Raw genomic sequence first — 20,042 nt, 5'->3', positions numbered from 1 at the left:
ATGTATTGTCACCATATTGCCACAAGAGGGGGCAGTAAATTAAAGTGATAAAATGTAGAGAACATCAAGAATTATAGAGATCGTTCAGCCAAAAATAAAAATTGTCATTATTTACCATCATGTTGTTCCAAACAGACTGGAACTTTTACTGTAAAGAAAAAAAAATGTATGCAGTGAAAGTGAATGGTGACTGAGGATGTCGGTTCCTAACATTCTGCCTTATATCTCCTGCTGCGTTCCACAGGAGAAAGAAAGTAGTACGGGTTTGTAAGTAATCCAGCAGTGGTACGGTTAACTCTGCAAATTACATCACTGCTTTCCTTTGCATTCTGATCATCCACCCCTCCTCCTTAACTCCTTCGCCCTTCCCCTTCTCATTGTCTATGAAAGGAGGGTCTTTCTCTCCCCTGTCCATTCAGCCGCTGGGCACTGGGACTGTGGTCCAGACCTCACCCTCAAGCCTGTCATTATAATCACTTAGCAGTCACAAAGACCTCCAGCCCTTCACAGGCTCTGTGCACAGTTCCAGTGAGACTTAATATTTCACACCACTCTGAGATGGAGCTTCTAGGTGGCCGAGTGCCCTTCACCCAGTTTCAGGAGGAGAAGTACCAGATGCTGGAACTGAACCAGCGACTCGAATCGTACTTAGGCCATGTGAAGCTTCTGGAGGAGGAAAACAAGCTACTGCGAGAGGAGGTCCACACTCTCAAGAGCAGCAAGGAACCACCAGGTCAGCGCAAAGCTCAAGAGGAGGCTCTCAGCCAGGCCAGGAGGATGTTGGAGGAGGCCTGGAGGAAGAAAGATTGTGTGGTAATGGAAGTGGAAAACTTGATGGAGGATATAGAGGTGGTGAGTATTCAAAGACAGAAGGCAAAGAATGCAAAGGCTGAAGCGCAGAGAAAACTCATGGAGAGCAGGAAGGAGCTGGAAGAAGAACGTAGAGCTCAGATATGGCTGAGAGAAAAGTCTGGCCAACTTGAGAAAGACCTCTTGCTACAGATGCAAGTCCACCAGGAAAACATGGAAACCTTGCATGATTCTCTGAAACAGACAAAGCAAGTCTTGATGACTCCACAACCCACGCAAACTACCAGCATCCCAGACCTGGGACAAGAGTACAGCTACAGAGCAGCTCAAGCCTGGCAGGAGGCAACCAACAACTATCAGAGACTGGTTGGACGCCTGGAAGAAAGTCTAAACCAAGCCAAAGCTAACATGGCAAAGATTCATCAGGAGAAGAGAGAAAACCAGCATCAAGTTCAGCATTTGGCAAAGGAGCTTGAGAGCACTAAGACTAAGAGACAGATGTTGGAGAAAAATGTAGTGCAGCAGAGAGAAGAACATACACAGGAGCTTCAGTATCTTCAGGTATTAGTTTCAACTTATGGACAACCAGTTCAATCTCTGTCATTGTTTACTTACCTTCATATCTTTCCAACCTGTGTGACTTACTTTCTTCTGTAAAAATAACATATTTGGAATAATGCTTCATCTGTTTTTGTCCACACGATGGAAGTCATTTGGGTCCAAAACATCATTAGACCTTGCTTTTATTGTATGAACAAAAAATACTGAGACATTTTTATAAATATGTTCCACAGAAGGTCATACAAGTTCGGAACAGGACAAATTTATTCATCTGTGTTCCTTTCTAATATTGTATAAGAAAGAATTCAATTTTCTGCATTCTCTTCACTTTAACATATATTTTTGACGAAAACGTCTCCTATCTTTGTGCAGGCCCAAGTAGATGCTCTGGAGCTGGAGAAAGACAGCCTGGGGCAGCAGATAGACAGCCTGATGGTGGACAGACAAAATCTGCTGCAGGTCAAGATGTCTCTTGGAATGGAGGTGGTCACATACAGGTACTCCTCCTCAACATCATCACAAATACCAGCAAAATACAACCTTCCCTTATTATTATCTTCAGACCCATCTTTACATGAAGTGAAATATGGATGTAGCTTTTGATGAGTCTCCCCTCCTCTGCACTGTGGGATTTATAATTTATGGAGGTCCAACTAATATGATCAGTGGCTCTAAAAAGCATCTCAGGCACCCAGAGAGGGGTAACTTTAGATAGGTCAAACCGAATGGACCCTCTCCATTTCCTACCTGGCACTGACCCTGATCCATCAGCGTGGATGAGGGGCATTAAAACGGGGGTGGGGGTGTTATTCATTAAATTAATTACGTGTAATTATAAGAAATGTGTACACCAGTTTATTATTACAATATGATGCCCGTGTCTTTCAAAAAACTTTTAAAGACAAATTTTCTTTAGGTCTTTTAAAGTTTTTGAACACACACACACACATAGAAAGATCCAGATTTGTTGTAAAAATGAATTGTGTATTGTTTTTGTTAATTACAATACATGCATTTGGCAGGATACCCGTTACACTAACAGTGTGTGTACAGTTGTAAATGCCAACCCTTGCATATGTTCAGTGCTGCATGCAGGAGGTAAATGAATTGATGCCAGACTGAATCCTGCAGATGGACTGACAATGACAAATCTGACACACTATTTGCATAACAACAGAATTAAGCACAGGACTGCAGCTAAAGAGCATGACTCCATCTCGTTTAACCCAACCTTCACATAAAAGAAAGTGCTGTGATGCTGACAGCTGCTCTGCTGCTTCTTTTACAGAGCTTTGCTGGACAGCGAGGGCCAGAGAATTGACAGACCAACAACAAAAATGACCAGTTCTGCTTTCTTTTTAGGTAACAATCTTTTAAAAAAAAATATTTATCTTTTTCATTTATTTTATTATTCTTATTTGTATTATTTTCTTATAGTGTTGGCTGTTCGGACAATGGGAAAGTGAAATAAAACTTTCAAACTTAGTAAATCTAGCCCACTGTGCTACTCCCATAGATCACTGTAGCAGATAGCTTCACTTTCCAGTAATGCAGGCTTGGAAAGCATAAAGATGTTCAATACATCTCCATTACAGCTCATTCACAGTTCACGACTAGTGTATATTCTGATGACTCCCCTGTGAGGCAGATCAAGGGTCTATGTCTGTCTATTTCATACTGTCTCCATCTATCCCTTAAGCCTGGGGCTTTATTCATTCCAGTCAACCACATTTGTTCCAATAGCATCATAGTTATCAGGGCATGGGACATCAGCCACTCTGCTATATTTTAACTGTAAATAAACTTCCTCATATCTGTTGCTTTATTAAAAGCTTACAGTCTAACCAGTGTAGTCGGAATCCTGAAACAATGACTTTGAAGATTTGGTTATTTTTAGTGAATCAAACACATACATCACACAACTAACTGAGAGACAAATCAGTGTAGTGTAGCTCTGTCTGTGTGACAAAGCCTGTCTCACCAACTTCTTGTTTCTTGTTACAGATGTGTTCTCAAAGCCCACTGGGACCCAGCCAGCCTCACAGACTACTGCTGCTTCCTGCCATGTCAGCAATACTGTGTCTACAAGGCACAGATCAATCACCTCCTCTCACACTCTGCTGACCAGAGCAACTCCATCATGGACCCCGACACGAGGGACTCCACAGAGAACACCGACCAGTACCTCAGTGACAGAAAAGACAAAGGTTCATATCTCAGAGCAGACTGAGAAAGCTGCTGAGGAGTCTGTGGATCATGTACAGCAAGAGAAAGTCCATGAAGACATGGTCCTCAAAACAACACTCCCCGCTGCAGAACCAGAACCACAGCTCAAACCAGAAGATTCTGAGATTAAGGAGGATGAAACAATACAGTTCATGAAAGCTCAGATGGTTGAATGTAAAACTGATGCATCTGCATTGATAAGTGTGTCAGCTGACCAACCAAGTAACTTGTCCCAAACTTCAGAGACAGAAATCTGGGCTGGTCCATTCACAGATCCTGCAGGGGATTCAGAAGAAAAGAAGCATGAGGACACTGAAGTGTCTTTTGTAATGGCCCAGATCACATGTGCACCTAAGGTTGCTTGTGAAGAAAATAAAACCATAGCAGACTATGAAAAAGATGATGCCTGTAAAATGGATGTAAGATCAGAGAACATCAGTGAAAGTCACACATTTGCATATGGAGATGCAGAGAACAATGATGATGATGCATTAAAATCTAGCCATATCAGTGCAAACACCAGTATAATGGGTTCATCGTTCCTCGAGCAAGGAACTTTAGATATGGCTGGTGATTTTGGCTATCATGAAGATTTAATGACGGTAGATAAACAGGACAATGTGAGCAATATTAGTGAAGAGGGAAGAGAGCAAATGAACAGTGGAACTGATGCAGTGATCGATTCAATGAAGGAGATGGATAGACAGGAAGAAATTGAACCAGAGAATGAAATGAAAGTGGTGAGCCCTGACTCTGAGGAGGAAGAACAGGATGAAATGAACATTGATGCTGACACAAAGTTTACAAAAGAAGATGAATATTTGACTGAAATAGAAGAAGAAGAGATTGAAGTGATTAAAAGTGACTTTTCTGTGCTGGATGAAGGTGTAGATTCTTCCATGAACAGTGATCATCAGGAGAGTTTAGAAAAGACTGTACTGCCAACTGAACCCCATTCAGATCAGACAGTAAATGAAGAAGATCCTTCGAAACCAGAAGATACTGAGATTAAGGAGGATGAACCGATACTATTCACAAAAGCTCAGATGGTTGAATGTAAAACTGATGCATCTGCATTCATAAGTGCGTCAGCTGACCAACCAAGTAACTTGTCCCAAACTTCAGAGACAGAAATCTGGGCTGGTCCATTCACAGATCCTGCAGGGGATTCAGAAGAAAAGAAGGATGAGGACACTGAAGTGTCTTTTGTAATGGCCCAGATCTCACGTGCACCTAAGGTTGCTTGTGAAGAAAATAAAACCATAGCAAAGGACGAAAATATTGACAACTCTGAGATAGATGTAAGATCAGAGAACATCAGTGAAAGTCACACATTTGCATATGGAGATGCAGAGAACAATGATGATGATGCATTAAAATCTAGCCATATCAGTGCAAACACCAGTATAATGGGTTCATCGTTCCTCGAGAAAGGAACTTTAGATATGGCTGGTGATTTTGGCTATCATGAAGATTTAATGACAGTAGATAAACAGGACAATGTGAGCAATATTAGTGAAGAGGGAAAAGAGCAAATGAACAGTGGAACTGATGCAGCGATCGATTCAGTGAAGGAGATGGATAGACAGGAAGAAATTGAACCAGAGAATGAAATGAAAGTGGCGAGCCCTGACTCTGAGGAGGAAGAAGAGGATGAAATGAACATTGATGCTGACACAAAGGTTACAAAAGAAGATACAAATGTGACTGAAATAGAAGAAGAAGAGATAGAAGTGATTAAAAGTGACTTTTCTGTGCCGGATGAAGTTGTAGATTCTTCCATGAACAGTGATCATCAGGAGAGTTTAGAAAAGACTGTACTGCCAACTGAACCCCATTCAGATCAGACAGTAAATGAAGAAGATCCTTCGAAACCAGAAGATCCTGAGATTAAGGAGAATGAACCAATACAGTTCATGAAAGCTCAGATGGTTGAATGTAAAACTGATGCACCTGCATTGATAAGTGCGTCAGCTGACAAACCAAATAACTTGTCCCAAACTTCAGAGACAGAAATCTGGGCTGGTCCATTCACAGATCCTGCAGGGGATTCAGAAGAAGGGAAGCATGAGGACACTGAAGTGTCTTTTGTAATGGCCCAGTTCTCACATTCACCTGAGGTTGCTTGCGAAGAAAATATAACCATAGCAAAGGACGAAAATGATGACACCTTTGAGATAGATGTAAGATCAGAGAACATCAGTGAAAGTCACACATTTGCATATGGAGATGCAGAGAACAATGATGATGATGCATTAAAATCTAGCCATATCAGTGCAAACACCAGTATAATGGGTTCATCGTTCCTCGAGCAAGGAACTTTAGATATGGCTGGTGATTTTGGCTATCATGAAGATTTAATGACGGTAGATACACAGGACAATGTGAGCAATATTAGTGAAGAGGGAAAAGAGCAAATGAACAGTGGAACTGAGGCAGTGATCGATTCAATGAAGGAGATGGATAGACAGGAAGAAATTGAACCAGAGAATGAAATGAAAGTGGTGAGCCCTGACTCTGAGGAGGAAGAAGAGGATGAAATGAACATTGATGCTGACACAAAGGTTACAAAAGAAGATGAATATTTGACTGAAATAGAAGAGGAGATAGAAGTGATTAAAAGTGACTTTTCTGTGCCGGATGTAGGTGTAGATTCTCCCAAGAACAGTGATCATCAGGAGAGTTTAGAAAAGACTGTACTGCCAACTGAACCCCATTCAGATCAGACAGTAAATGAAGAAGATCCTTCGAAACCAGAAGATCCTGAGATTAAGGAGAATGAACCAATACAGTTCATGAAAGCTCAGATGGTTGAATGTAAAACTGATGCATCTGCATTGATAAGTGCGTCAGCTGACAAACCAAGTAACTTGTCCCAAACTTCAGAGACAGAAATCTGGGCTGGTCCATTCACAGATCCTGCAGGGGATTCAGAAGAAGGGAAGCATGAGGACACTGAAGTGTCTTTTGTAATGGCCCAGATCTCACGTGCACATAAAGTTGCTTGTGAAGAAAATAAAACCATAGCAAAGGACGAAAATGATGACACCTTTGAGATAGATGTAAGATCAGAGAACATCAGTGAAAGCCACACATTTGCATATGGAGATGCAGAGAATGATGATGATGCATTAAAATCTAACCATATCAGTGCAAACACCAGTATAATGGGTTCATCGTTCCTCGAGCAAGGAACTTTAGATATGGCTGGTGATTTTGGCTATCATGAAGATTTAATGAAGGTAGATAAACAGGACAATGTGAGCAATATTAGTGAAGAGGGAAAAGAGCAAATGAACAGTGGAACTGATGCAGCGATTGATTCAGTGAAGGAGATGGATAGACAGGAAGAAATTAATGCTGACAAAAATAAGAAAAAAGAACATGAAAATGTGACTGAAATAGAAGAAGAAGAGATAGAACTGATTAAAAGTGACTTTTCTGTGCCGGATGAAGGTGTAGATTCTCCCAAGAACAGTGATCATCAGGAGAGTTTAGAAAAGACTGTACTGCCAACTGAACCCCATTCAGATCAGACAGTAAATGAAGAAGATCCTTCGAAACCAGAAGATACTGAGATTAAGGAGAATGAACCGATACTATTCACAAAAGCTCAGATGGTTGAATGTAAAACTGATGCATCTGCATTGATAAGTGTGTCAGCTGACAAACCAAGTAACTTGTCCCAAACTTCAGAGACAGAAATCTGGGCTGGTCCATTCACAGATCCTGCAGGGGATTCAGAAGAAAAGAAGGATGAGGACACTGAAGTGTCTTTTGTAATGGCCCAGATCTCACGTGCACCTAAGGTTGCTTGTGAAGAAAATAAAACCATAGCAAAGGACAAAAATATTGACAACTCTGAGATAGATGTAAGATCAGAGAACATCAGTGAAAGTCACACATTTGCATATGGAGATGCAGAGAACCATGATGATGATGATGCATTAAAATCTAGCCATATCAGTACACACACCAGTATAATGGGTTCATCGTTCCTCGAGCAAGGAACTTTAGATATGGCTGGTGATTTTGCCTATCATGAAGATTTAATGACGGTAGATACACAGGACAATGTGAGCAATATTAGTGAAGAGGGAAAAGAGCAAATGAACAGTGGAACTGAGGCAGTGATCGATTCAATGAAGGAGATGGATAGACAGGAAGAAATTGAACCAGAGAATGAAATGAAAGTGGTGAGCCCTGACTCTGTGGAGGAAGAAGAGGATGAAATGAACATTGATGCTGACACAAAGGTTACAAAAGAAGATACAAATGTGACTGAAATAGAAGAAGAAGAGATAGAAGTGATTAAAAGTGACTTTTCTGTGCCGGATGAAGGTGTAGATTCTCCCAAGAACAGTGATCATCAGGAGAGTTTAGAAAAGACTGTACTGCCAACTGAACCCCATTCAGATCAGACAGTAAATGAAGAAGATCCTTCGAAACCAGAAGATCCTGAGATTAAGGAGAATGAACCAATACAGTTCATGAAAGCTCAGATGGTTGAATGTAAAACTGATGCACCTGCATTGATAAGTGCGTCAGCTGACAAACCAAGTAACTTGTCCCAAACTTCAGAGACAGAAATCTGGGCTGGTCCATTCACAGATCCTGCAGGGGATTCAGAAGAAGGGAAGCATGAGGACACTGAAGTTTCTTTTGAAATGGCCCAGATCTCATGTGCACATAAAGTTGCTTGTGAAGAAAATAAAACAGTAGCAAAGGATGAAAAAGATGATGCCTCTGAGATGGATGTAAAATCAGAGAACATCAGTGAAAGTCACACATTTGCATATGGAGATGCAGAGAATGATGATGATGCATTAAAATCTAGCCATATCAGTGCAAACACCAGTATAATGGGTTCATCGTTCCTCGAGCAAGGAACTTTAGATATGGCTGGTGATTTTGGCTATCATGAAGATTTAATGACGGTAGATAAACAGGACAATGTGAGCAATATTAGTGAAGAGGGAAGAGAGCAAATGAACAGTGGAACTGATGCAGCGATTGATTCAGTGAAGGAGATGGATAGACAGGAAGAAATTAATGCTGACAAAAATAAGAAAAAAGAACATGAAAATGTGACTGAAATAGAAGAAGAAGAGATAGAACTGATTAAAAGTGACTTTTCTGTGCTGGATGAAGTTGTAGATTCTTCCATGAACAGTGATCATCAGGAGAGTTTAGAAAAGACTGTACTGCCAACTGAACCCCATTCAGATCAGACAGTAAATGAAGAAGATCCTTCGAAACCAGAAGATCCTGAGATTAAGGAGAATGAACCAATACAGTTCATGAAAGCTCAGATGGTTGAATGTAAAACTGATGCATCTACATTCATAAGTGCGTCAGCTGACCAACCAAGTAACTTGTCCCAAACTTCAGAGACAGAAATCTGGGCTGGTCCATTCACAGATCCTGCAGGGGATTCAGAAGAAGGGAAGCATGAGGACACTGAAGTGTCTTTTGAAATGGCCCAGATCTCACGTGCACCTAAGGTTGCTTGTGAAGAAAATATAACCATAGCAAAGGACGAAAATGATGACACCTTTGAGATAGATGTAAGATCAGAGAACATCAGTGAAAGTCACACATTTGCATATGGAGATGCAGAGAACAATGATGATGATGCATTAAAATCTAGCCATATCAGTGCAAACACCAGTATAATGGGTTCATCGTTCCTCGAGCAAGGAACTTTAGATATGGCTGGTGATTTTGGCTATCATGAAGATTTAATGACGGTAGATAAACAGGACAATGTGAGCAATATTAGTGAAGAGGGAAAAGAGCAAATGAACAGTGGAACTGATGCAGCGATTGATTCAGTGAAGGAGATGGATAGACAGGAAGAAATTGAACCAGAGAATGAAATGAAAGTGGTGAGCCCTGACTCTGAGGAGGAAGAAGAGGATGAAATGAACATTGATGCTGACACAAAGGTTACAAAAGAAGATACAAATGTGACTGAAATAGAAGAAGAAGAGATTGAAGTGATTAAGATTAAAAGTGACTTTTCTGTGCTGGATGAAGGTGTAGATTCTTCCATGAACAGTGATCATCAGGAGAGTTTAGAAAAGACTGTACTGCCAACTGAACCCCATTCAGATCAGACAGTAAATGAAGAAGAGTCTTTCCCTGAAGAAGCTGTGGGAGAAGAAGAGAACCAAGGTGAAGATGATGACTCCCCAAACATAGCCTTTTGTAGAAACGATCCTGGTGAATGTGACAGCTACAGTCCGGAGAACACGCTAGCAGACACTCGGCCCTTGATTCATCATAAGAGTGATGAGGAAACAAAAGGGAATGTGCAAGCCTCACACCTCATTGGTGAGACTAGTGATAGTGAGGGTGAGAAAGAAAGAATGGAAGGAGCTAACTTGAAAGAGGGGGCATCCAAACACTTCAATACCATGGAGGATCTCACAGAAGAACCAGACATGGAGGTCACTGGAGAGATGGTGACAGAAGATAATGTTTCTAAAGAAGAAGTGCAAGACAGTGATATGACATGCATAAAGCCTCAAAGTGACTCTGAAGTCCACGAAAGAATTGAGCTCAAGGGAAACCTGGAAGAACATAGTGATTTTATTACAGAGATGAGGAAAGCTGAAGATCATGATGTCAAAGCTTATGAGCAACCACAACTGACTGAAAACCAGCATATGCACACTGAACAGCCTGAGGATGAAACAGTCCATTCATATGAAAGTCAAGAACATCCAATCTCATTCCCTGAAACATCTCATCAACTTAAAAACCTCTTTGAAACTCCATCAACTCTGACCATGTTCCAAGATGCAGCTGCAACCAAAAATTCAGAAGATCTTATGGAAGCTTCCATGCACACCAACGTGGATCTCAAGCTGAGTCGCTCTTTGGAGAGTAAAATAAGTAGTCAACCTGACAGTATGACATCAGACATTCCCAACTCAGACCAGGAAGAGGGCAATAGCTCAGAAGATGAGTCTCCAAATGCCAGCCAGTGTTTCCAGAGCACAAGCCTTTTAACAGTGGCTACTCTTAAAAAGCTGCCATTCACCTTCACTAATGGAGTCTCCAAGGCTGACTCTGTGTCTGACGTCAATTATTTGCCCGAAGAAGCACTTAGTAAGGAGAAGAACACTGAAGAACCTAAAACCCCTCAGACTGATGACTGGGAGAATTCTGACATCTGGAGCAAAAGCATGAATGCTCCAGATGCGACTGAGATCATGCATGCATCAAGTATGGATGAAAATACAGGCGTTTTCCAAGTAAATGAGACTGAGAGTTTAGAAATCTCAAATAAAACGGCAGAAAACATCTTTGGAAAATTTGAAGAACAATTTGAAAGGACATTGGAGAGCTTTTCAGAAAAAGTGCTGAGTGTGATGGACTGTGAGAGCACCAGTTCGGGAGAGAATGAGGAATTTCAGTCAAAGGAAAAGAAAAGTGAGATTCATAGCTTTTTCAGCACTAGTATGAAGGAGGATTTTTGGAGTCAGGGGAAATTGGAGATGGTAGCTACCTATGACCCTGCCAAGACTGAAGACTTAGACCAGGCCATGGTCTTTGGAGAGGAGTGGAGAGATATGGAGAGAATGCCAACAGAAAATCTAAGTCCTAAAGAAAAGATGGCCATTCTTGAAGGACAGGAGGAGAAGCACAAAGATAAAAAGCCAGCACAAGGCAAGATGGTCCTATCTGATGACTCTGTTGATGAGGGAGATTCCTGGTCCTCTGGTGATGAGTAACAGCTTTGTCTGTCTGTCTCATTTTAGAACAAAAAAAAAATGTAGTTCTCATAGATGGACAGATTTATTACTGAGACGAAATGAAAATTCATGGTGGAATACAGCAACATCAAACACAAAGTACACAAAAAAACACCTTTATACATTCACAGAAATTAAACCAGACAAGATTGCTCAGCGCAGTGTGTGTAATTGTAGAATGTGATCTCTGTAATGGGAGTTAACAGCTGTCGTCTCGGGATAGGAAGGCGTTGTACTCCGTGAAAGCCACGGGCTAGAAGGATTCTTAAAGATTTACTATAAAGCTTTTCTTCATGATTGTTGTTTCTGTGCCAATTAGACCTGCAGTCAGTGTTAAAAATATAATACTTTTGTGTATTTTCACTGATCTATGTTATTATGGAAAAACCACAACATTTTGGATTAAAACTTCAAAATTATACAATTCTGAAAAGATTAATAAACAGTAAAATAGCAAATCATTTGAGTTGGTGTTTCCTTTTTATTATTTTTTATTTTACAATTTTGATCATTATTTCGTTGAACTCACAATTTCCTTATTTTTAGACATTTAACACTATTTTTTGTGTGTTTTAAAAATACAATTAAATATAGATTTAAAGTTCTAGGTTTTATTTCTCCAACCATTTCAGTTTCAGTGAATCAGAACTCCACTTGAACGGGCTAAAGTCTCTCGGAGTTGGAACCGAGTGCTGGTAGCCACACAATCGTGCTCTGAGACAAAGAGGCCACACTAGAAGAAAGAATGAATAATAGATGACATCACTTCCTCATCTCACTCTCTGGTGCCACTGTTGGGGGGTGTAATGGGGCAATGGTGGTTATATTGGATGAACACATCAGCCCTTTACCAAACATCACTTTTACCAGAATACATAGTCAGATAGGAACTGCTGCCATTACATCCTGTATAAAATAAAATAGATATTAGTAGTCATATGACCCACAAATACAAGTGGGATTTACAGAGTCTTTTAATAGCTAAAACAAAAGTGAGGCAGCAGCTGGGTGGTCAGATGCTTCAACACCTGTTTCATGTGGAAGAGGACGCCACACAATCACCCCTGATGCAACAGTGTGCAACTGCACAACCAGCCTATTGAAGTGACGATCTGATCCTGCTGTTATTTAAATCTGATCTCCATGGCATTCACACGTGTCAATGTGAGAGCTATTTGAGAGGAATGACCACAGAATCCCGAGACCACAGCTCTACAAATAAATCTCAATAAGCCTGAAATCTGTTCAGAGGCTGAGTGACATTCAGCTCTCTCTACCATCTGTCTGTGTTATTGATTGCTATTGATTATCAATGTCAGATAGTGAGTGAGTGAGTGAGTGTTTTAAAGATTAGACAAGACCCGACATTCATCATCATTCATTTAACTTCTATATTCTAATGCAAATGTGTGACAAATCATTACTAATACTTAATATGCATGCTGTTGTTTCCTCTACAAAAAATGATGTCTCTTCCTGGATGATGTCCATAAGTAACTTTGGTCAGCTTTTGGTTATATATATATATATAGTGTAATGGTATTTGGTAATGAAAATAATTTTCACTTAGAAATTGCTAGTAAATTTCACAAATAATTGCAAGTAGCACAAGTAATACACTTAATGAAAAGACATTTTAAAGAAACAAGACTGAAATATATTATTTTCTTGTAAAACATACTTCAGTTAACTTGTTTTATTCCCAAATTTGAGTTTAGAGCTAGCAATATTATTACAAATTTACCCAATTATATAAACAAATCTAGAATTGTGATAAAACAAATCTAAATAATATGATTATATTTTTTCAAAATTGCGATTTGAATATTTGCTTATCCATATAATAAATATATAAGGGTAAATTTAAATGAAAAAAAAAAAGTTATTATATTACAAAAGTAAATTGAATTGAAACTATTCTAGTTTGTAGCTGATTTTATATATATATATATATACATATATTATATTAATTATATTATATTATATTATATTATATTATATTATATTATATTAAAAGCTAGAAAGCATAGAATATATTGTAACCGATCCCACTGCCTGAGGGAAGAAAATACCAGCTGATCACAAAGAGTGAGGTATCTCATTGCATTGTGAGATTTCAAATTGATTTGCTGTGATATGCATCCAAATTTGTCTATTTTGATGAGTAATTAGTGGGGTCTGTTTTAGCAATGCGGGTTTGTTTGCCTGTTTCATACTCTCAGTCCTCAGACAAACAGCCTGCTGGAGAGCTGAATCAATCTTAGTACAACTGTTAGAGAAATAATACAACAATACAAATAAAAGAGCACAATTACTGTATGCATGAAACTACATTAGAAATGGTTTGTGTGTTTGAATGCGAAAAATAGGTTGATTTGTCATCAAATAAGTGGGGACCTGTTACAAACAGAAGCACAATGGTTCCACCAGATTCCACAACTGACAAACTCAGCTGACGCTGTGCTCAGATGAACACAATGTCATTGAACTCAGTGCCCACACCACCAAAACACACACTCAAGGTCATGTTACTGTGGCTGAGTCACGGTGATCTGTTGGTGAATTATTTGTGGCTTTTATTTCCAACAGCAAACCCAGTGTCTCTGAAAGGGGAACCACATTCTTACATAATTAGCTCAAAACCCAAAGTTTGATCTCAAAGCAGTCTTTCGATCTAAATTTGGGTTCAAATAAACTTGGGATAAAACGAACACAGAGACCTGAATTTCCTCTTAATGAAAGAATGTAGGTATAACAGAAAACTGATTTGATGAGGGGAAGGACAAAAAAACTGAAAACCTTTGGTTTAAAATTGTGATTTTAGTAGCAGTGTTAATGTGGTGAAAGGTTGACATCTAGTGGTCGGATATGAAAATGCCTTAAAGGGAAATAACGCAGCACAGTTTAAATAAAGATACTGTAAAAGGAACATAAATATGACATTTGTTACAAAAAATTATTTGAAGTTTGCCTTGTGAAAAATAAATATTAAGCAGCACAACCTTTGTCACGTGACACTGAAGATTCTATCCATCTATCTATCTATCTATCTATCTATCTATCTATCTATATTGTTATAATACTTAACAATATTACTCTATATTTTTGATAATTTAGATGCAGCATTGGGGCACAAAAGTGGGTTAAAACATTTGAATAATCTTACAAGCATCAAAACGTAAGTATTTACGTCTAGGATTTTGTCATACTTTTTCTTGTTTTAAAGACATCTCTGCTTGCCTTCATGGTACTTTATGATTAAAAACGATTACTTGTTTTTCTACATTTGTCTGTCACTTCAGATAAAAGTGTCTGCTAAATATGTAAATATAAATCTTATGAGTGTACAGACAACAAGACAAACCAACTCACCGTTTCATCCAAACAGAAACTTGTAAAAGACAGACTCACACTTCGGTGTAGGTCAACTTGTCTATTTAATATATAAAATACAATAAAACATACGCAAAAGGGGAGGGTCATAAAGGACAATGGATACTTTGGTACAATAACAAACACTCTTTTGTAAAAGCAGTATAGAATTTGTAATAACATATTCAGTGCATACTTTGTTTATGAAAATATACACAAATTGTATATCATTCTCCGAAAACAACAGAACTTTTTTTTTTGTCTTTTTCTTTTTACAACAAAACTCAAAGCAGACTAGCCGAACACAATATATTAGCTATAATTTTTCTTTTTTAAACTTTTTTTCTTCAATTTCTATTCTAGTTTTGTGTGGTATATTCTTATCGAAATTACATTTCAGTTTATTTATAATATGACTCATTCTTTGCTTGTCTGATGCCCATGCATTGTGTCTGATCAGAATAAATTAAAAGTGTGGGTGTCCCACCTTAACTATGTGTAGATACTATTGTACAATTGACTAAAAATTGCAGCATTGAACTGGTCATTCTATTGAACCTGTTTTATCGCTCCCCTCAATTAGCAATAAGTACTAATATTACTACAACGGTTTTGTTTTACTTAATAAATCGTGCAATATTAGTAACACCCCTCTGAAGGACAAAAAAAAAGACAAAAACAACAAAAATTCAAATGAAAATATATTTATATAATATTCATATATAATCAAATCAAATGAAAATAAATTGGATGTCTAACCTATACGGAAAAAAAAGAGCAAAAAATAAAAACCGTCTCTCTTAATTTATCATTATTATTACCATCTGTCATGATAACCATAATGGTAATGATAATCATCATAATAACAATTATAATAAAAACAGACAATAAAACTGTCACCAGCACAAATTAACACGAGAAAAAGTTATGTGAGAAACTCTAGACATCATACAAAGGTAATACAGGGGCCAAAGTGAACTATTCACCCGACGATTGTCTTTTCTTTGATTACTCAGATTCCTAATTTTATCACGAGGTCCATGCAAGAGCTTTTCGAACTTTGTCTCAGCCTAAAAATCAACATAGCCAGCGCTTCGAGGCACTGGTCCATCCCAGGCGCGACGCTTTACCGTCGCCGGCCGTCATTTTATAAACGTACATAGAAATAACTGCATTTGTTCATAGCTCAGGACACAACAGTCTTTAAGTCAGCGGGAGCACTGCAGAGGCCTCGCTCTGCTATGATACGGTTCTAGAAAACATCCGCCCAGTAGGGATACGAACGCAGGTCTGTGATGAGTCCCAACAAACGCTTACTCTCCCGGTACTGCATCCATCATGTGTGTGTGTGTGTGTGTGGAATCTGGTTTAACAAAAGGTGGGTCACCTGTTGAGGTGAAATTAAATGGCTTCTGTCTTCCTCTGTGAGTGAAGGAGTGGGGAAAAAATGAGAAAAAGATAAGATAGGAGAGGATGACGGGAGAGGTAGAGAAGCCAATGACCGACAGGTGAGTCTCACCTTCAATATAAATATACTAGCACTTAAACTCGTCTTGTTTTAGAGGAGAATATGCCACACTTGAAATAATTCCCTTCTCTAATGCTGTCTTCACTTACTCTGTCGTCATTTCTCAAAATCGTCTGGGAAACATCCTTCATCTCTGTCACTTGGAGAATACACTAATGCACAGAAAACGATTTGTGTACACAACACGTGTAAAGCCTAATCTAGATTTCAGTACAACATTCTTTTTTTTTTTCTTTGTCGTCTTTTTTCTTTTCTTTTTACAAAACGTGACACATTTCTTCTATTTTTGTTCACAGTTAAACGTAAAGCAAAAAAAACAAACAAAAAAAACAAAAAAAACGTCCTGAATGCTTATAGGACGTCCTGAACGTCCTATTCGTCTTATAGGAGGCTGTATTCCCTTCGGAGCTGTCAGGGAAATCGTTCTAGAAAAGTCCTGTTGGGGGGAATAGAGGTGTAGAAATGACGGATAGTGGACTGATCGTGAAAATGGAAATGCGAGCAGGCATAAATCCCTCACGTGTGTGTCTGAAAGGGTGCGAGCGGGCAAGGGGGAAAGATTTTAAAGTGCGTGTCATCAGGATAAAAATGACAGAAAAGAGTCACGCTTAAAAACAGTCAAATCCTCCTTCGTCTGCCTCTCCACCTTGCTGACTTACAACACGGTACAGTTTATTTACAGGTAGAGGTTGACCGAGACGGTTCCACTGAGATTACAGCGCTGTTTCAGAAAGACCCAGCAGAATATATGTGAACATACATCGCTATGTACAATCTCAACGCTTCTCACACACACACACAGCGCTACACGATCCTCCATCTCTTTGTCAGCTAAAACGAGCTAGCTGAGATGTGTGTTTGCCATCAACTCTTTCGCTATAGACTTGTTCAGAAACACTGAGAAATTGTGTATATACATGATCTCGAACATCTAAAAAAAAACCTCGCCATTCTGAGTTAAACAACTTTTTTTTTGACCATTTTTCACTTATTCCTGAAATCTTACAAACAATAATTAAGCATACTCCTCCCATAAAGTTAACTAATCTCTGAATTACACAGCCAGATGAAAATAATAAATATAGCATAATGTGCCAGACAGCTGCACACAGTTACACTGCAGGCTGATACCAACACGTCTGTGTGTTTCCTGCATGCCTGGATCTCATTAGTACAGATAGATCTACATGTCGATCAACCACACCACATTTACAGTCCACGCATATGCAGAAAATCGAGGACGCGGAGTGGCATTTGTGCTTCGATCTCTGCCGATAGACACAGGCGCATGAGTGTGCAAGCGAGGGGACGGGTGCGAGATTACAGTTCGACGAATGATGGAAAACAAACATGATCGAGTGGAGCTTTTTTGGTTGAATTGTGTTTAGCGATCGAATGAATGAGCACCTCTGTCTCATAGCTGACACACACACACACACGCACGCACACTATGCGTAGTTTTTGCACAGTTAGAAAAACAAAAGATAGAGATCCTACGTAAAAGTTGTTACAAAAAGGAACGGGAGCGATTCTAAAGGCAGCTGCTCAAACAGATAGACCAAAAAACAAAACAAAAAAAAACTTAAAAGCAAGAGAGAAAGAGTCAATCGAGAAGATACATGGCAAATTTAACCATCCATACAAAAACAAAACAAAACAGAAATCAATAATAAAAAGAGATCGACTGGCTTGTCTATGCAACATAACAATGCTTTTTCGACAGAGCAGTTCTGATCGGGTCGATGGTAAGGCCTGCAAAAGTTCATCTGAGATCCAGACGGCCTTTCTGAGCAAGGGGCGAAGATATCAGAGACGTAACATTTGGTACATCTCTTCAGTCTCGTATACGTGAACACGTTTACACCTGGATTGGCAACTGTGTGTGTGAGGATCTAGTGTGTGTGTGATCATATATGCATATTTTATATAAATATATACACACACACCAGTAAATATGAGTGTGTCTGAGAGTGAGACAAGAGTGAGAGAGACAGGAAAAGAGAGAAAGACGGAGAGACAGGCGCATGCATGTGTCTAAGTGCGGACTGAGATTGGCTGCTGAAAGCAGGTGCCACTAGGGGTGTGTTTGTGTCGGTGTGTGTGTATGTGCGCGTTCTCTTTCAGCGTTTATGTGACCCAGGTGTCCAGTCTCATGCGTTTGACGTTGGCTGACTCCTGCTGCTCGGCTTGAGCCGGTTGCTCTCCGGACGCTCGGAGGAGACCCAGGCTGGCGGAGCTGAAATCATGATGGCGCTGCTGCCCTCCGTCGTCCCGGTCGCTTCCCTCGTAAGAGCTGCCGTTACTGCTGATGCTGTCGACCGGAGAGCGGCCGGTGGGCTCCAAACGCAGCGTCGCTGGATACTGGGTCACAGTTAGGCCTGATACGCCACCCGCTGTCCCGGAGGTGGAACTAGGGGTGCTGCGATCCCGGTTAGGAGACACTGGCTCGGATTTGATGCTGACGTTGGGGTTAGTGTTAACCGTCAGAGTAGCTCCATGAGGGATCGTTCCCACGGGCCTACGGTAGAAGGGGAAAGAGAAGAATAATTAACATCATGGATATTGCTATCAAAAAAGATGACTGGTGCATTGCAATAATACACATTTTGAAATTTGACACCCACAGCTTTACCATGTTTCGCACTACCTCTGAACAGCCACGTTTCAGCATTCCGTCAATAATAGTACAACAAAGCAGCTACAAGATGCACAGAAGTCAGACAAATTATCTCTGTCCCTCAACTCCTGTTAGCCATGCAGTCACAACTTGATCAGCCTCCTTTCACAAAACACAACATGCCACATACCCTTAACTGCAGTGAGTGTGTTTGTTTATGTGTGTGTGTAGTCAGACGGCAGCCTAACACATTGTACTTAGTCTATTATTGGGATTAGACGTAACTATTCCTGGGGTTTTCTGGAAAGAATTGAAAGGGAAAAGGAAGGAAAGGGAGGGGAAAATGGAGAAGAGAAGAGAGGAGAGGACAGGAAAGGAAAGGAAAGTAAAAAGTAAAGGAACTGAAAAAAAAAATTAAAGGAAAAGAAACGTGCAAGGAAAGAATAAAAGAAATGGGAGAAACAGTAAAGGAAAAAAACTGAAACGAAAAAATTTAAAGGAAGAGGGAAGGAAATGGAAAAGAAAAGGAGAATGAATCAAAAAGGAAAAAGAAAAGGGAAAGGATGTGGACGAGGATGAGGAAAAGAAACAAAGAATGTAAAAAAAAAAAAAAAAACAGAAAAGGAAATAGAGAAAGGGAAACAGGAAAAAGAAACTTAAAGGGAAAAGAAAGGAAATTAAAAGGAAAGTACAGGAAAACAGGAAAAAAAGGAAAGGAAATGGCAGAGGAAGAGAAAAGAAAAAATGTAAAAGGAAACAAAAGGAAACGAAGAAAAAGAAAATGAAAGAATGTAATTGAACTAAGGGAAAGAGAGATAGGACAGCGCGAGGGTGAGGTGATAGTGAAACATGGAGAGTTTGGTCTTGTGGGTCTGTACAGGTGATTGATGATGGTGCAGGTGCTGTTTCAGTATGTTCTAATGCAAAACAGAAAGAAAGGCCAACTCAGCAAATCACTGACAAAGACAAAGCCCAGCTTCCTACAGCCAAGCAGCCAGAGACTGAAAACGAAGAGAGCGAGCGGGAGAGTAAGCTCCATTAGCGCACAGAAAACGGCCACAAGACAGACAACAAACAGAGAGAGACGGAGAGAGGAAAAGCCAGATACAATACCAGCTGATCCCTTCCTCCCTGCCCAAGAACAAGCTGCCCTGAGATGTCACAC

General features: G+C 39.7%; 2 protein-coding genes across 24 annotated transcripts in view; one reads left to right on the top strand and one right to left on the bottom strand.

The window, feature by feature from the left end:
• The first annotated feature begins 402 nt into the window (after positions 1 to 402).
• On the top strand, positions 403 to 11,818 carry LOC128031024 (nestin-like). 11 transcript variants are annotated; one of them, XM_052619201.1, is made up of 6 exons: positions 403 to 1,371; positions 1,744 to 1,868; positions 2,660 to 2,733; positions 3,376 to 6,243; positions 7,054 to 7,938; positions 8,749 to 11,818. In XM_052619201.1, the coding sequence occupies exons 1-6, from the start codon at positions 559 to 561 to the stop codon at positions 11,337 to 11,339; spliced, it is 7,356 nt and encodes a 2,451-aa protein (XP_052475161.1). In that variant the 5' UTR covers positions 403 to 558; the 3' UTR covers positions 11,340 to 11,818. The 11 variants fall into 11 exon arrangements, with proteins under 11 accessions (XP_052475161.1, XP_052475160.1, XP_052475164.1 ...); XM_052619204.1 differs by having other exon boundaries at positions 404 to 1,371; positions 3,376 to 4,835; positions 5,718 to 7,938; XM_052619202.1 differs by having other exon boundaries at positions 404 to 1,371; positions 3,376 to 5,963; positions 6,840 to 7,938.
• Positions 11,819 to 14,778: 2,960 nt separating this feature from the next.
• Positions 14,779 to 20,042, bottom strand: part of LOC128030614 (myocyte-specific enhancer factor 2D homolog) — a 66,286-nt gene continuing 61,022 nt past the window's right edge. For 7 of the 13 annotated variants that reach the window (XM_052618374.1, XM_052618377.1, XM_052618376.1 and 4 more), the window contains 2 exons: positions 19,991 to 20,041; positions 14,779 to 18,778 (listed from right to left, as the gene is read on the bottom strand). In XM_052618374.1, coding sequence (XP_052474334.1) covers positions 18,388 to 18,778; positions 19,991 to 20,041 — 442 coding nt within the window. In that variant the 3' untranslated portion in view covers positions 14,779 to 18,387. The remainder of the gene's footprint in view (positions 18,779 to 19,990; position 20,042) is intronic. The other 6 variants (XM_052618380.1, XM_052618384.1, XM_052618386.1 and 3 more) reach the window with 1 other exon arrangement.

Source organism: Carassius gibelio, chromosome A16 (assembly GCF_023724105.1).
Source record: "Carassius gibelio isolate Cgi1373 ecotype wild population from Czech Republic chromosome A16, carGib1.2-hapl.c, whole genome shotgun sequence".
Lineage (NCBI taxonomy): Eukaryota > Metazoa > Chordata > Actinopteri > Cypriniformes > Cyprinidae > Carassius > Carassius gibelio.
The sequence above is the reverse complement of the archived record's forward strand: the minus strand, read 5'-3'. Positions and strand labels throughout refer to the sequence as shown.

Excerpts from the sequence above, each read along its gene's own strand:
- LOC128031024 (XM_052619200.1), top strand. The coding sequence starts at position 559 with ATGGAGCTTCTAGGTGGCCGAGTGCCCTTCACCCAGTTTCAGGAGGAG. Across the intron at positions 1,372-1,743 it reads AGGAGCTTCAGTATCTTCAG|GCCCAAGTAGATGCTCTGGA; the intron begins GTATTAGTTTCA and ends ATCTTTGTGCAG. Across the intron at positions 1,869-2,659 it reads ATGGAGGTGGTCACATACAG|AGCTTTGCTGGACAGCGAGG; the intron begins GTACTCCTCCTC and ends CTTCTTTTACAG.